At 50.6% G+C, this 16,378-nt stretch overlaps 1 protein-coding gene across 2 annotated transcripts in view; it reads left to right on the top strand.

Annotated features, from left to right (window-relative positions):
• Window positions 1-16,378, top strand: part of ARNT (aryl hydrocarbon receptor nuclear translocator) — a 41,523-nt gene that overhangs the window by 7,080 nt on the left and 18,065 nt on the right. Inside the window, exons 2-10 of one of the 2 annotated variants that reach the window (XM_044273963.1) lie at window positions 16-127; window positions 207-260; window positions 800-844; window positions 7,162-7,206; window positions 11,634-11,847; window positions 15,005-15,218; window positions 15,300-15,402; window positions 15,666-15,731; window positions 15,808-15,893. In XM_044273963.1, coding sequence (XP_044129898.1) covers window positions 16-127; window positions 207-260; window positions 800-844; window positions 7,162-7,206; window positions 11,634-11,847; window positions 15,005-15,218; window positions 15,300-15,402; window positions 15,666-15,731; window positions 15,808-15,893 — 939 coding nt within the window. The remainder of the gene's footprint in view (window positions 1-15; window positions 128-206; window positions 261-799; window positions 845-7,161; window positions 7,207-11,633; window positions 11,848-15,004; window positions 15,219-15,299; window positions 15,403-15,665; window positions 15,732-15,807; window positions 15,894-16,378) is intronic. The other variant, XM_044273964.1, reaches the window with a different exon arrangement.

Below are 16,378 nucleotides of genomic sequence, written 5' to 3'. Positions count from 1 at the left end.
TTTTTTTTACTGCAGAGATGGGGTCGGATGTCCCTGCTCTGGGAGTCGCTGTGTCCTCAGGAAACCCAGGCTCCAGTGCCCAGGCCGGAGGGTCCATGGTGCAGAGATCCAACAAGCGTCGCTCAGGGTACGATCTGATGGCGGTGTGATCCGGTATTCATGGTTTACAGCGCTGATATTTATGCAACGCTTTCTCTGTTTCCCAGGTTGGATTTTGATGACGACGACGACGATGACGACTCCGGCAGTAAATTCCTCAGGTATTGTTGGTACAATTTGCGTTAAATCCGTGTTTTGGCCTAGTCCTAGAACAGTGACTGCAGTAGTAAAGCCGATGTGTGAGCCCGGCCTTATGGAGGCCAGGTGTGATAATCTAATAATATATGTCCCCTGACACTAGACGAATGTGTGTATAGGGTGTCGGGGAAAGAAGGGCCGGGCATGTTGGGTTTCAGCATGCCTGATCCTTTATGAGCAACCTAGACTGGTGTCCAGTAGCGACTTATCCCCCTTCTCTACCAAGTGTGCGAGTGTATCTGCCCAGGTGTATGGCCGCCTTAAGGCTCCTGCCTCAGGATTTCCCGGTATCCCACAGGATCCCCATTGACTCCATAAGAGCCACACATCAGCCGGTCATCGGGATTTAAAGAAAACGGACACTAAGAGTTTGCAAACAGATGGATTTTTTTACCCTTGTACCTCAGACACGGCCAATCCCAAAAAATATATATATTTTATTTATTTTTTTGCCCAAAATAAGGTCTTCATCTAATTAGCCTTTTTACCTTGTGGATTACAGGTGTGATGACGACCAGCTTCCTAATGACAAGGAGAGGTTTGCAAGGTAGGTATACGCTATTCTCCAGCACTTACCTGCTTCTCGTATTACTTCTCGTTATATGCATATGGACTGTGTACTGATCAGCAAGGGGCTCTCTGGTCTGCTGTACATATGTCTTATGGATTGTTCACTCTGGGGGGACCTTTCAGCAGCCCCCCCTCCCCAGCATGGCCAGAACTACGGAGGAAAACATGCATACCTCATGCACACCTCGGGGTTCAGGCTCCTTCACGCTTCAGATCTGGGGACTCCCTGTGTCAACATCTGGTTTGACATGGCGGCCGCAGCCAGCGAGGTGTCCCCCGTGTGTGATGTCACCAGTCATTGACTGCAGGAGCCACATGAAGTGCAGTGCTGAGGCAGGGAGAGTCGTGGTGGGGGAGCGAAGGAGCTGGAACACAACAGCATAGATAACTTAAGGAGGATTCCATCGGTACGTGGGGGTCTGCCCGAAAAGCTCCCTTGGAGTGAACAGCCCCTTTAAGTGAGTCGTCCTTGTCTGCCATAAATTCTGTGAGTTATATAAGGCAAGAAGGGCAGATACAGCAGCCATAGAGCAGGTCACTTATTCTCCCTGTGCTTGTGAATGGCACTACCTCCAGTATCAGGCAGGAAACTGCTCGTCTTGCTCAATTCATGACGTTCCTGTTCAGACAGTGCTCTATTATTATGCAAGGATGCAGGAAGCTTCGCCGCCCCCGGGCAGTGTCTCAGAGTCACGTATCACTGCCATCCCAAGACCACTCGTTGGGTCCGACCTCTGATCCTGAGGCCAGGTTCAGTCAACAGACCATGCAGGGGCAGCCTCTTCCTACAGAAACGCATAGGGGTTCCCTATCTCTCATACATTACATAGCCTCCGGCTAGTGGGACTAAAGCTAGCCCTATATGGGGGATCATACCCATGTTTCATCCCCACACGTGTTTGCAAAATTTTTCCTCTTCTGTTAGACATTTGCCTTCCCTTTTGATGAGGTGCCTTAAAGGGATAGTCCCATCTGTTAAAGTGAGGCTGTATCTGTAGAATACGTCATCGGAGGGGGTCTGACCTCCCAGTTGTGCTGCCATTCCTTACACGGCGGGTGATTGGAGCATCGATGGAAATATATGTACAAATTGTTTGCAGAAAGGTTCGTTCCATATCGTTGCCCCATATACATACGGCGTAAAACTCTTGGGGGGGGGGGGGGGGTGTTAAAATAAACACCAAAAATAATTCAAAGGGCAGGAGCAGTCATTAGATGATTGCTACTTGTGAATGGAGGTAAGGCTACTTTCACACTGGCGTTTTGGCTTTCAGTTTCTGAGATCCGTTCAGGGCTCTCACAAGCGGTCCACAACGGATCAGTTTTGCCCTAATGCATTCTGAATGGAAAAGGATCCGCTCAGAATGCATCAGTTTGCCTCAGATCAGTCACCGTTCCGATCTGGAGGCTGCCTGCAGCGTTTTGGTGTCCGTCTGATGAAACTGAGCCAAACGGATCCGTGCTGACGCACAATGTAAGTCAATGGGGACAGATCCGTTTTCACTGACACAATCTGGCACAATAGAAAACGGATCCTTCTTGTCTATGTTAAAGATAATACAAACGGATCCGTTCTGAATGGATGCATTATCTGACTGGATCCGTCCGTGACGGATCCGCACCAAACGCGAGTGTGAAAGTAGCCTAAGTGAGCGCCGGTTGACTTGCTGGTGCTCCTATGTCGGCTTAAAGGGACCCTGTATCTAAAGGGCCTCAGGACAGCGTTTTACAAGTCGGTGACCTCTACTTGAGATAATTGTGGCTGTGTCAGCGCTCGTAATGACATCATTAGCATACAATTACTTTCTCCGATATTGTCTCCTGCCCTGACAGGCTGCTTCTTGTCTTCATATCCATGCAGATGCTATTGAGGCTGGAAATACTGGATCCCAGGCTTCTGCGAGCCCTAAGGCAATCCAAGGTGACAGTATGAGGCCTGGCGGGTCCATTAGGCGCTCCAGCCTAGCTGGTTTCTGCGTACTTTATTGAGACTTTTCGAAGGGTCGCACTTGACCTGTGAGTCAGCAGGAGCACATCTGATCAGAAGCAGGCGGGCCGCTCCATACTATGTGCGGTTTTTCACGTCAGCCGTCCATGCGTTATGTGGTCAGCCATGCTTTCCCTAGCTGCACCCACAGTGATCAGCCGATTGCCGGGGCAGCCTCCATTTATAAAGGCCTAGCCCTCTAAGGGTGCAGTGTGTTTTCCCTCCAGGATACATCAGTATCCCACAAAGATTTGAAAAAAAATGGTATGGCATAGCACAGTAGACTCCAACATGTCATACAAGGATACACCGTAAACAGGCATTATACAGTGTACCCTGTGTGCCATGTAGACGGCATATATATCCAAGTAATGTGAACAGGGGCCTTACACAATTGCGGCTCCACATACCACGCAATTGTGTGGGGCCCCAGTGATTGGGAGGCCCCCTGCTACACCTGGGGCCCCAGTGATTGGGAGGCCCCTGGCGCCTGTGTTAACCGAATCAGTGTCGTAAGTTTGTCTCCCTGCTCCATCATTGACAGTGGTGCTGACATCACATCTGGTGTGCCTAGCCGCTAGACAGGCTGGCGCACATCTGCTCCCTTCGTTGTGGGTTAGGTGAGGTGTGTGAGGGGGTGTTATTCTATGGTAGGGGCACCATGTTGTATTGGGGTGCACATAAGGGTTTTTTATTCTATGGTAGGGGCACCATGTTGTGTTGGCATGCATGTAAAAGGGCACCATATTGTGTTGGGGGGCCTATAAGAGGCGGATATTGTGTTGGGGGCATAATTTTGCGTAGGGGTCCAAATAAGGGGGCATTATAATGTGTTAAGGGCACCATATTGTGTTGGGGGCCTATAAGGGGCAGGATATTGTGTTATGGTGCTTGTATGGAGTCATTATTCTTTGTTAGGGGCACCATTATGTGTTGGGCTGCACGTAAGGGGGCATTATTCTGTGATAGAGACCCCATATTGTGTAGGGGACACCGTATTGTGTTGGGCTGCACGTAAGGGGGCATTTCTGTGATAGAGACCCCATATTGTGTAGGGGACACCGTATTGTGTTGGGCTGCACGTAAGGGGGCATTATTCTGTGATAGAGACCCCATATTGTGTAGGGGACACCGTCTTGTGTTGGCCTGCACGTAAGGGGGCATTATTCTGTGATAGAGACCCCATATTGTGTAGGGGACACCGTATTGTGTTGCACGTAAGGGGGCATTATTCTGTGCTAGGAGCCCCATAAAGTGTCAGGGGCACTATACAGTGTGGGGGGCAGGTAAGAGGTCACCGTATTAGCAGCGCTGTGGAGTGCAGGTTATAGGTCAGTCGGGCCCATCTATCGTCTGCCATGTGACGGATCTTGGTTTAATCGGACTTGAATTCGTTCGGCGGACCATGATTCTGGTTTGGGAATCTACCAGCAACACCTCACACGGAGGGCTAAGAGTAATCCTCTACACGGCGTGATGGGAACCACAGTGCAGATGTGAACAGGGCCTAAGGGTGGCGGCTGTTTGGTTAGAAGAGTCGGCACATGACGGGAGGTGGGTGGCTGAGGATGCGGGGTAATGGCGTATCTGGACGCCTGCTGGAAGGGTCATCCAGATGCCATTAACTGGAGAGTAGAGATAATCCAGGAAATAAGTGGCTTGTTTATTGCTTCTAAGCCCAAGAGCTTACGTCAGAAATGTGCAGAGAGCGAGACACTAGAAGGTCAACACCATTAACAGTTAAGCCTTAGGGACCGCTCTCGAGGACTGTTCTGACTTGAGAACGGACATAGCATTTCTTATTCCCACTATGACAGGGTATGACAGCCATTAAAGGGGATGTGCCTCTTCTTCTGGAAAGCGTCGTATCTTCAGTGCTGAAACAATCCTGACGGTAACCAAAATGCAGGCGCTCTGTCATGTCTGTGGGGAGCCACGGTTCATTGCTTTTTACTACCACGGAGTGCATGAACCACTTGCAGGACCACCTTTCCATAGAGCGCCCCCAATGTCGTCAGATTAAACTGCAGATCTTTGGACTTGAGTATTAGAAATATTAGACCCCTAGACACACCGGGTCTGCAATTTGAGGTGACTGCTTTATTCTCAGTTGTTAGGGTCCTATTCAAATGTATATGAAGTCATTGTAAGCGTTGTTTACCAGTGTTAGTATTGCTGCTATATTCGGCTCTTCAGTGGTTAACCACATTGGCTGACGCTCAGAAGCAGACCAGCCATTTCCTGTGGATAAACCCTTACATTTCTCAGAATACTCATATTGTGATTTATAATTTTTTTTTAGCACCCCACATTATATTGGTTCTCCATTTACGCTCAGGCTGTGCGCCCCCCACTGGCCTATTTCATAATACGCGGCAATATTAGAACTGAGTGTCGCACTGCAATATTGCGCGTTCACGTAGCGACCCACACGGCGCTGCAACCCGACAGATGACAGACATGCATTCACCATCACTTGCGATCTTGCGCGCATCCTGAAGTAGCCCTAGCCACAGCGGTCATATGTATACATGAGCACTATAGCCTACACCACCAGCTGAGGGAAAACTGACAAAAGCTATGGACGCTTTTGGGGCATTTTTTTAATTATTTTTGGGTTTGGTCTTTACTTAAAAATTTTCAGCAGTTTTTGTCATACATGGGGTTAAAAATCGGTCTATTTGCAGAGTGTTCCACCTGAGTTCACGCAGATGACGGCTCATGTGAAGACCTCATAGACACTCATTTAAGTCTACATTCACACTAGCGTTTTGACTTTCCGTTTGTGAGATCCGTTCAGGGCTCCTCTCACACGCGGTCCAAAACGGATCAGTCGTGCCCTAATGCATTCTGAATGGAGAAGGATCCGCTCAGAATGCATCAGTTTGCCTCCGATCAGTCTCCATTCCGCTCTAGAGGCCGCCTGCAGCTTTTCGGTGTCCGCTTTACGAAACTCAGCCAAACAGATCCGTCCTGGCACACAATGTAAGTCAATGGGGACGGATCCATTTTCTCTGACACAATGGAAAACGGATCCGTCCTCCATTGACTTTCACTGGAGTTCATGACGGATCCGTCTTGGCCATGTTACAGATAATACAACCGGATCCGTTCATGACGGATGCATGCGGTTGTATTATTGTAACAGATCCGTTTTGACAGATCCATGACGGATTCGCCCAAAACGTAAGTTGGAAAGCAGCCTAAGCCATAGTCCTACCAATTTGAGTTTAGATATAATAAAGTCCGGAGATCAGAGATAAGGCTTCATGTGAGCCGTCAGCTGAAGGGACAATCTGCCAATGGACTGATTTTTAACCGCACGTATTACAAAAACGTATTTTTAGCCCAAAATGAGTAGAATAGGATCATAAAAAAAGTGCCCCAAAGGCATCCAAAGCCTTTAATTGTCATTTTTTTTCCTGAGATATGGTGTAGACTAGCCGCCATGATGTCTACTATACACACAGAAGAGGTGACCTTGCTCCCCTATCTGGCAGCTGCATGGAGGACATTATACATTTGTATCCAGCAGTGTAGTTGTGAATCCAGCACTTGGGTGAGACAGTAAAATGCTGCAGCAGCATCTCTCATCATATAGGGGGAGATTTATCAAACTGGTGTAAATTAGAACTGGCTTAGTTGCCCATGGCAACCAATGACATCCCACCTTTCATTTTCCAATGGAGCTGTGAAAAATTAATCCGATTCGTTGCTATGGGCAACTAAGGCTACTTCACATTATCGTTTTCAATTCCGCTATTGAGACCCGTCATAGGATCTCAATAGCGGAAGAAAACGCTTCAGTTTTGTCCCCATTTATTGTCAATGGGGACAAAACTGAACCCTGTGACATGACCTCCGTCAATATCGTGGCCTTGGCGCATCGCAGACCCATTCAAGTGAACGGGATTGGGCTGCAGTACCAAGAACAGCCACTATACAGCACACAACGCTACAATGGCCGTCTATATCAGATCAGCTTGGATCCGACCCACCGCACCCCCTGCTGATCCGCTGATGGGAGTAGCTTCGGCGCTGAAACTATGGCGTAGTGGACGGAGCTGGTTACGGCAACAGTCACTTCACTGCCGTTACCGTCTCCGTCCTCTACACACTGGAGCGATACATGTAGCCTTGTAAGATTAGGCAGCCGCAGGGAGGTACTGGACTGTCTGGTGCGCAGAATGAGATCGTGAATGCAGCCAGTGAGAGATGCATGGCGCGCACACAACACTGCTACATGGCGGCGTGTCCTCCCTGGTCCTAGGTCTACTCCCAGCTGAGCTGGTTGGTTTTGTTTCCAGGTCAGACGATGAGCAGAGTTCAGCGGATAAGGAAAGACTTGCAAGGTAGGAGCAGGAGCATGGCGAGAAACGCTGGTTTACGCTTCCGGTTCCCTCCGCTTCCAACTTTCTTCCTGTCCTGCACTTTCTTACATGTTCCCTATTATGTCAGAGCAGCGCCCCACAACGCGCTCGCTGGTTCTTGTGTGAATGATATTGTACTGGTTCAGCGCAGGTTGGCCTTCAGGCCGATGAAGTTTAGCCTTAAAGGAAAACTCCACCTGTTAAGTGCGATCCTTAGGGATCAACAACATTCCCGTCCCGGACATTGCAACTCAACAGCGCCAGTTTGCAGTTTATGTATAGGCTGACTTTGGGCATACATGGCGTTACTTATATTGTATTGATCCCCTGGTGCAGTTTATACCACTCTCCAGAGCTGCATTCATAGTTCTGTCTGTCATTATTGGACACCTTGCTGAGACCTCCCCCTCCCCAAACGCTGTCTTGTGCTACCATCATTAAAGGGATATTCCGGCCACCTACAAGTTTGTAAAGGGGTTGTCTGAATGTTGAATTCTGATGACTTACCTTCAGGATAGGTCGTCAATATCTAATCGGTGTGACGCCCGGCACCCTCGCCAGTCAGCTGTTTGAGGAGGCCGTGGTGCCCGTGACCAATGAACATGATGTCACTGGACTAGGTGCAGCTCAAGTGAAGGGGCCTGGGCTGCAAAGAGCGCTGCAGCCTCCTCGCACTGCTGAATGGCCAAGGTCCTGGGCGTCGGACGCCCGCCAATTACATGCTGGTGACCAATCCCGAGGAGTATTATTAAACCTCTTTAAAGGGCATCTGTCAGCAGTTTTGTACCTGTTCCATGTGCCCTTGGAAGCTGAGAAACATTATGTTTTAATAAGTGCAAATTATCCTCTGGGAGCAACGGGGGCGTTGTCATTACTCCTAGAGGCTCAGCTCTCTCTGCAACTGCCGCACCCTCTGTAATGTGATGGACAGGCAGTGTAAAAGTGATTGTGCCTGGCCCTGTCAATGAAAGTGCAGAGAGCAGAGCCTCTAGGTGTAATGGTAACGCCCCCGTTGCTCCTAGAGGCTCATTTGCATGTCTGTCATCTCAGGCACGGGACCAGGAGCGATCAGTGAGTATTATATTGTAATATTTTCCACCATTGCCCAGATGACTGGGCAGCCCCTATTATGGGAAAAGTTCCCCCAATCCTCTGCTTGTGTTGCACTGGGATTTAGCTGTCTATTGTACCCTGTGCATTGCAAAAGGTGAAAATCCACATAAAGGACGCACAGCATGTGGCTGAGATCTGTCCTGGAATAGGCTGTGTACACAGGCACTGTGCAGCAGGACTACGGGTGCGTATTATTTGGTGAGGTCCAGCGTGCTCTCCGTGTCAGGGATCGGTGAGGTCCACTATGCTCTCCGTGTCAGGGATCGGTGAGGTCCACTATGCTCTCCGTGTCGGGGATCGGTGAGGACCACTATGCTCTCCGTGTCGGGGATCGGTGAGGTCCACTATGCTCTCCGTGTCAGGGATCGGTGAGGTCCACTATGCTCCCCGTGTCAGGGAACGGTGAGGTCCACTATGCTCCCCGTGTCAGGGAACGGTGAGGTCCACTATGCTCCCCGTGTCAGGGAACGGTGAGGTCCAGCATGCTCCCCGTGTCAGGGATCGTGTGGTCCAGCATGCTCCCCGTGTCAGGGATCGGTGAGGTCCAGCATGCTCCCCGTGTCGGGGATCGGTGAGGTCCAGCATGCTCCCAGTGTCGGGGATCGGTGAGGTCCAGCATGCTCCCCGTGTCGGGGATCGGTGAGGTCCAGCGTGCTCCCCGTGTCGGGGATCGGTGAGGTCCAGCATGCTCCCCGTGTCGGGGATCGGTGAGGTCCAGCATGCTCCCCGTGTCGGGGATCGGTGAGGTCCAGCATGCTCCCCGTGTCGGGGATCGGTGAGGTCCAGCATGCTCCCCGTGTCGGGGATCGGTGAGGTCCAGCGTGCTCTCCGTGTCAGGGATCGGTGAGGTCCAGCGTGCTCTCCGTGTCAGGGATCGGTGAGGTCCAGCGTGCTCTCCGTGTCAGGGATCGGTGAGGACCACTATGCTCTCCGTGTCGGGGATCGGTGAGGACCACTATGCTCTCCGTGTCGGGGATCGGTGAGGTCCACTATGCTCTCCGTGTCGGGGATCGGTGAGGTCCACTATGCTCTCCGTGTCGGGGATCGGTGAGGACCACTATGCTCTCCGTGTCGGGGATCGGTGAGGTCCACTATGCTCCCCGTGTCGGGGAACGGTGAGGTCCAGCATGCTACCCGTGTCAGGGATCGTGTGGTCCAGCATGCTCCCCGTGTCAGGGATCGGTGAGGTCCAGCATGCTCCCCGTGTCGGGGATCGGTGAGGTCCAGCATGCTCCCCGTGTCGGGGATCGGTGAGGTCCAGCATGCTCCCCGTGTCGGGGATCGGTGAGGTCCAGCGTGCTCCCCGTGTCGGGGATCGGTGAGGTCCAGCGTGCTCCCCGTGTCGGGGATCGGTGAGGTCCAGCATGCTCCCCGTGTCGGGGATCGGTGAGGTCCAGCGTGCTCCCCGTGTCGGGGATCGGTGAGGTCCAGCGTGCTCCCCGTGTCGGGGATCGGTGAGGTCCAGCGTGCTCCCCGTGTCGGGGATCGGTGAGGTCCAGCGTGCTCCCCGTGTCGGGGATCGGTGAGGTCCAGCATGCTCCCCGTGTCGGGGATCGGTGAGGTCCAGCATGCTCCCCGTGTCGGGGATCGGTGAGGTCCAGCATGCTCCCCGTGTCGGGGATCGTCTATTGGGGCGGCTATTCCATTTTTTTATAGGGCCTATAGAATCTGGACGAATAGGGATATCCATTTCCTTTGTCATAGTGCCTATAAGTCCTAAAGGCACTCATTGGTATTTTAGTGGGGATGGTCTGTAGTATATACTTTCTGAATCCCACTCTGACAGTCTACATGTCAGGACTGTGACCTCCTAAATAGAGAGGTTCAGATTTGCTCTTGTTTCTCATATTGCAAATAAAACCCCCATACAACACGTTGTTTGGCTTTAGTTTGCTGTGAGGCCCCTAGACATGGAGCCTGGACAGTAGCCCAGTTAATCGGCATTGGAATCAATATATTTGTCTATGGCGTACAGACGTGATGCGTATAAATAACGCCGCCCTGGTCCCCCAGATCCGCATTTCAGTAGAATTTAATAGGGTTGGCACTGCAGGGTGTGATGATCGCTCCATTTACTTCTGTATAGCTCTTGAGAGCTTTTCACCGCCTATCTGTCACGGATGGTGTAACAGAAAACAGGAAGTTACAAATATGATCCGACTGGCTTGATCCAAAACTAAGGAACAAAAGGGTGTCCCTATTAAAGCCCTGAAGCTCTCCCTGTCTTCTCAGCCCATGCAAAGATCTCAGTGATAGAAGGTTGCATGTCCAGGTACCTAGACTGAATGACACCTGCAAACCCTATAATAGTGAGGGGACACGACCACCAGCTCCCTGCACGTAATACGGAGGGAGTCAGGGTCACCTAGAACCAAGCCAACAGGAAAACCAACAAATACAGAAATAGACTTATCTGAAAACCCAGCTGTAGCAACTTCTAGCAGAGAACACAATCCAGGATGTAATATAAACCGCAAGGTGAGGCAGTATGGGAAGGAGATATATAGGGATCACTGCTAATAGATGACAGCTGGGCGAGGGAGAAGAGATGTCAAAACGAAAGCAAAACAAAAGAAGATCATGCAGAAGGTACTGAAGAACGTCTATCAGAACTTCTCAAAGATCTGGTGGTGAAACTATCGCTGCTTCATGTAGAAGCCACGTCCTGGAAGACCAAGGGCCGGCAGGTGTCTGTAGACCCACGTGCCACTTCCAATCATGTCGCCATATGCGTGCGCTGATAAAATGGCCTGAAAAGTCAATTAGGCCATTCCCCATTGCTTCCATCATGTTCTCCTCTGTGTGTTGGCATGGGGCACATTGCCGCATTACACTCTTACAAACCAGCAGCCGAGATCTATAAAAGCATGTCAGAATTAAAATGGAGTGGTCTACTGCCACTAATCCAGTTGTGTAAAGCGAGCACTGCTAGGCCGCCTCCTTCATGTCTGAGATGGATTGGTTGCTAAGGGTGAAGAGATGTCGGACAGCCCTATAGACAGATTATGGTTGCTAAGGCAGGGCATCCCTAGCAACCAGGCTGGTCTACCTTGTATGATTCATGAGCTCAGCGGGACTAAATCACTATAGAAGCCAGTGATGAGGTTTACCATGGAGGCAGAGCCTGTGGCGTGATATAAAATGTCTGTGTCACTGTACTAACGTCCTGTGGTATTGACCCTCTGTACTCTTCTCCCTCTGACGCGCATGGCTGGCATGATGTCTTCTAACCCGGAAGATGTGGCCGACCGGACGTCCGCCCTTCTGTGACCCTTGTTCATTCTGTTCTGCCGCAGGGAGAATCACAGCGAGATCGAGCGGAGGAGAAGGAATAAAATGACCGCCTACATCACCGAGCTCTCCGACATGGTGCCCACGTGCAGCGCCCTGGCACGCAAGCCAGACAAGCTCACCATCCTGCGTATGGCGGTGTCCCATATGAAGTCTCTGCGGGGAACAGGGAACACTTCCACAGACGGCTCCTACAAGCCGTCCTTCTTGACCGATCAGGTAAGGCTCAGCAGGGTACAGGCTCAGCGCTTAAAGGGGTTGTCCAATCTGGATATCTATGGCATGTCAATGGGGTATGCTGCAAATGTCCCGAATGCAGAAACCCCGAAACAGCACGGTCCGAGTTTGGCTTATGTCTCCAATCATACTTCATGGCTCTTCAGGGAGTTTCTTCCTTCTGGAGAAGAGCTTGTTTGCATAGTTCTCCCGGTGCGTCTCCTCCACTAGAATCGGTACCTTCCCTTCAGCCCCCCTGTTTGCCTACATGTAGATCTGACGGGTTCTCTTTACATTCAGACACACAGTAGAAGGGAAGTGGCAGCTATTCTTCGTCTCCACAAGATGTGCCCTGACTGCTTCAGTTTCCCTATATCTCCAGTCATAGGGGAACTTTGATACGTCACAGACAAACGACACTCATCGCTGGCTCCGAAACCCCCATCATCCACTAGAACGGACCTGGTAATGCCCTGATCAAAGTGTATTGTTGCATCAGCCGCTGTCTGCCTTACTGTGTAGGCAGTAGACAATCCCCGTAGACTCAGTACAAGTTAAAGGGGTTTTCCCATCACAGACAACGGGGGCGTATCGCTAGGTTATGCCCCCATTGTCTGATAGGTGAGGGTCCCGCCGCTGGAGCCCGAAAGTGGTGCGCAGCCTCCATTCATTTCTATGGGGCTGCCAAAAATAGCCGAGCGCTGGCTATTGCACCGATAGAAGTGAATGGAAGCGGCGGCCGATCATGCGCGGCGCGCTCCCATTCCCTTCTATGGGGAGGGTGCCTGGTGGTGGCCAGACCGGAGTCCTCCAGCCACCACTGTGACCACTCCGTTTTCAATACAGGTCCTGGGACCCGCACCTATCGGACAATGGGGGCATATCCTGAGAAAACACCTTTAACCCTTGGATGAACACACCGGGGTTGAATATGTCTTGTGATTATAATAGATCATCAATATGTGATAGATAGGGGGGCCAGGGTTCGTTGTTTTGAAGAGGCTGTGGTTCTCCGGTGAGCACCGTGGTCATCTCCTAGGGGCTCATGTGCAGCGCTGTCCTTTTCAAGTGAATGGACCAGACCTGCAATACCAAGTACAGCCACTACACGATCTATGGCGCTGTGCTTAGTATGCTGCGAGGAGGCCTCTTCAAAAAACTGATCAGCAGGGGCCCCCACAATCCTGAATGACGGAAAACCCCTTCAAACTGTTTATATGGTCCCTTTTGTACCCCGTCAGACTGCTATTTCTTGACTGACTGCGTGAGACAGTGATGGAATGTAGGCGAAGGGTGAGAACTGGAGACGGATCATTTCCTTGTTATCAGCTCTAGCAGCGTCTGGGTCAACACAAGGGTTAATAACCTTCCTCCAGTCCCGAGGAGATGGTGACTGGAGATAGGACATTTCTGAGGGGCTTTCACTGCTGGTTACTTTACCTAGGTGAATTCCAATTTCAATGTTTTTTTTTTTGTTTTTGTTTTTTACTATTTACAAGATCTTTGCTTGCTGTCAGTGAATGGGACCTTTCCCCATTTGTCTTGAGATCTTGTCGTGTCCAGCTGCTCATTACAAGAAAGGGTCATTCCCATCACACAAAGTTATGGTCGTTTAGCTGGGTTATCCCTTCAGTGTGTGATTGCTGGGGGCCCCACAATCCTGAGAACCAAGGGGCCACGGTTCCAGTTTGGTGCTGCACCCCCTTCTCAGATTAGGGTTACTTCTGCAGTCGGCCGGGGCCACACGCCTCCAATATTACACACGTCATCACAGAAAAATGTGGCCTGTCCTATCACATAAGGTAGGTAGAACAAGCCCCCATACGACTACCTACCCATACAGGGTCCGGAAACTTCTTTAATGCTGGTGGCGTCTGGGTGACGGCCATCTTGTCTGACAGATACCTGCCACCTTAGAGCAGGCCGTCCCCTCTCCTGACATGTCCTCGTCTCATGAAAGAACAGTTCTGCAGAGTTTTTCCTTGTGCATTGTGCAGTTCCTCTATTACCCCTCCTAGAAATGTTAGTATACATTGGCAGCTGGTTGTTACCATTTCCCTTATCAGAGGTGCCTGTTACTTCGCTGACTGATTGGACAGTGTCAGACTGCATAGAGCAGGCATCCTCAAACTGCAGCCCTCCAGCTGTTGCAAAACTACAACTCCCAGCATGCCCGAACAGCCTACAGGTATCAGCCTACAGCAGGGCATTGTGGGAGTTGTAGTTTTACAACAGCTGGAGGGCCGCAGTTTGAGGATGCCTGGCGTAGAGACACCCCACTTTCCAACTGACAATTTATTTCCAGGAGGAACAATGTAAGCGATTAAGATACGATGCTCCAGAACTTATTTCATAGGGATCTAGTAAAAGACAGAGAATTTGGAAATGAAGCATGCGCCGGTCGGTTCACTGCCAGGCGGAAGGAGCCCAGAGGAAGGAGCGCCAGGCCAGGTCGGTGAAGAGAGGGTCATAAATCGGGTTTCGCCTGCACCATAAAGATTTAAAGGGATCCATAAAGCCGCCGCTTACCAGGGACACTACTATATATATGTGTATACGTGTATGCTCCTGTCACGGAGTATGCTATGGGTAAGGGTCATGTTTTATAGATGTGCATTCCTCCTCTTCAGCGTGGAGTCCCAATAAAGAACTAACTTTTCCTGGTGCTGCTCTATTATCTTCATTCACTAATCCTGACGGGGGGACCTTTAAGGAGGACCTGCCACCTCTCCTGTCATGTCTGGTGTAGTAACCACTTGCTTTCCCCCATGTAGTGACAAGTGACAATTGTAGAGCATCTCTTCTTCTTACTATGTTGTGCTGTTCCTCTATTATTCCTGCTAGACGTTCTTGCCAGTTGGGAAGGGTGTTCCTGCTCAGTCAGACACTGTCCAATCCTTGCTGGTGGCAGCAACCTGTGGAGAGACACATCCCCAACTGGTAATTCATTCATAATCTTCTAGTAGGAGTAATAGAGGAATGGCGCAACATAGGCTTGGATGAAAAGAAGCTGATCGTCGGGTGTGCCCGCCCTCGGTGCACTGAACTGCTCATTGGCATATGGATTAAAAGTCCATGATGGTTTGCACTGGAAGTTTGTGCCCCTAGTGGCCGGATTGTCATCTCCGATTTAGATTTCCGTTTCCCTTCTCTCTCACAGGAGCTCAAACACCTGATTTTGGAGGCGGCAGACGGCTTTCTGTTCGTTGTGTCCTGCGAGACGGGAAGGATCGTGTACGTCTCGGACTCCGTGACTCCTGTCCTCAACCAGCCCCAGACCGAGTGGTTTGGGAGCACCTTGTACGACCAGGTTCACCCGGATGATGTGGACAAGCTTCGGGAGCAGCTCTCTACAGCGGAGAACGCCATGACGGGTGAGCTACAGGCGGTATTCCCGTACATGGCGCACCAGGTGCCGTTATCTAGTCCTCCTGTAACCTAGTGGTTTTTTATAGGGCGCATCCTAGACCTGAAAACTGGCACAGTGAAGAAAGAGGGTCAGCAGTCCTCCATGAGAATGTGCATGGGGTCCCGGAGGTCGTTCATCTGCAGAATGAGGTAAGGCGGTCCGGATTGGGGTCCGTAGAATGTCAAAGGAGAACTAGCCTAGTTGTTATATGGAGCTGAGCGTGGCATTGTGTCCGTGAAAAAGATGGGGCATCTGTACGTAACCTAGTGCCGTGACCCGAGTGCCTATCCACCCCTATAGCCAAACACTCGGCTGCCCCCATAGAGCGGAATGGAGTGGCAGCAAGCATACGTGACCACCGCTCCACTGTTTGACCCCGTTAACCCTGTTATGACTGTTTTCCTCTTTTCAGATGTGGGACCACTGCTGGGGAATCGGCTGCCATGAACAGGCTCGGCTTCATGAGGAACAGATGCAGGTGAACGGGCTTTCCAAGCCACCAGATCTATCCACTACTGGCGTTGCCAGTAGTAACCAGTCTTTTTGTGTTATAGGAGCGGCCTGGGTCCCCCTAAAGACGGAGAGCCGCAGTTTGTGATCGTACATTGCACAGGATACATTAAAGCATGGCCGCCTGCAGGTAAACCAAAACAAAAAAATCTATATTTATAACTTTTTATTTTTTTTAAGTTTCTAGATTTTCTAACATACTAAGACCCCTCTGGGCTAAATTAACTCTTAATGTAGTGTAGTGCAGTTTTTCACTTTAACTGGAGCGTGACGTGCTCCTGCTATATTGCATCACTTCTACAATGCACATGTACGGGACGTGGTCTTGTGCAGAGACATTTAGCATTTTAAATACAGGAATCGATAGGGTGCCTATGAGCAGACCACCTGCTATACGGTCCCTATGAAAGGATGTGCAGGGAGGAAAGCCCGGTCAGTGACTCTCCTCCGATCAGCGGTGCCACAATTTCTCTGCCTGCTGACCTAACTGCTCATAGGCTAGTGCGATAAACACGTTCCACGTGGGAGTGTGATTTTCTTGTAATGGGACCTCACGGCATTATAGTGATTTATAATGCTGTGTCTCCCTGCCCGACATGATGCCATTAGTACAAA

This window comes from Bufo gargarizans, unplaced genomic scaffold (assembly GCF_014858855.1).
Source record: "Bufo gargarizans isolate SCDJY-AF-19 unplaced genomic scaffold, ASM1485885v1 original_scaffold_1370_pilon, whole genome shotgun sequence".
NCBI lineage: Eukaryota > Metazoa > Chordata > Amphibia > Anura > Bufonidae > Bufo > Bufo gargarizans.
The sequence above is the reverse complement of the archived record's forward strand: the minus strand, read 5'-3'. Positions and strand labels throughout refer to the sequence as shown.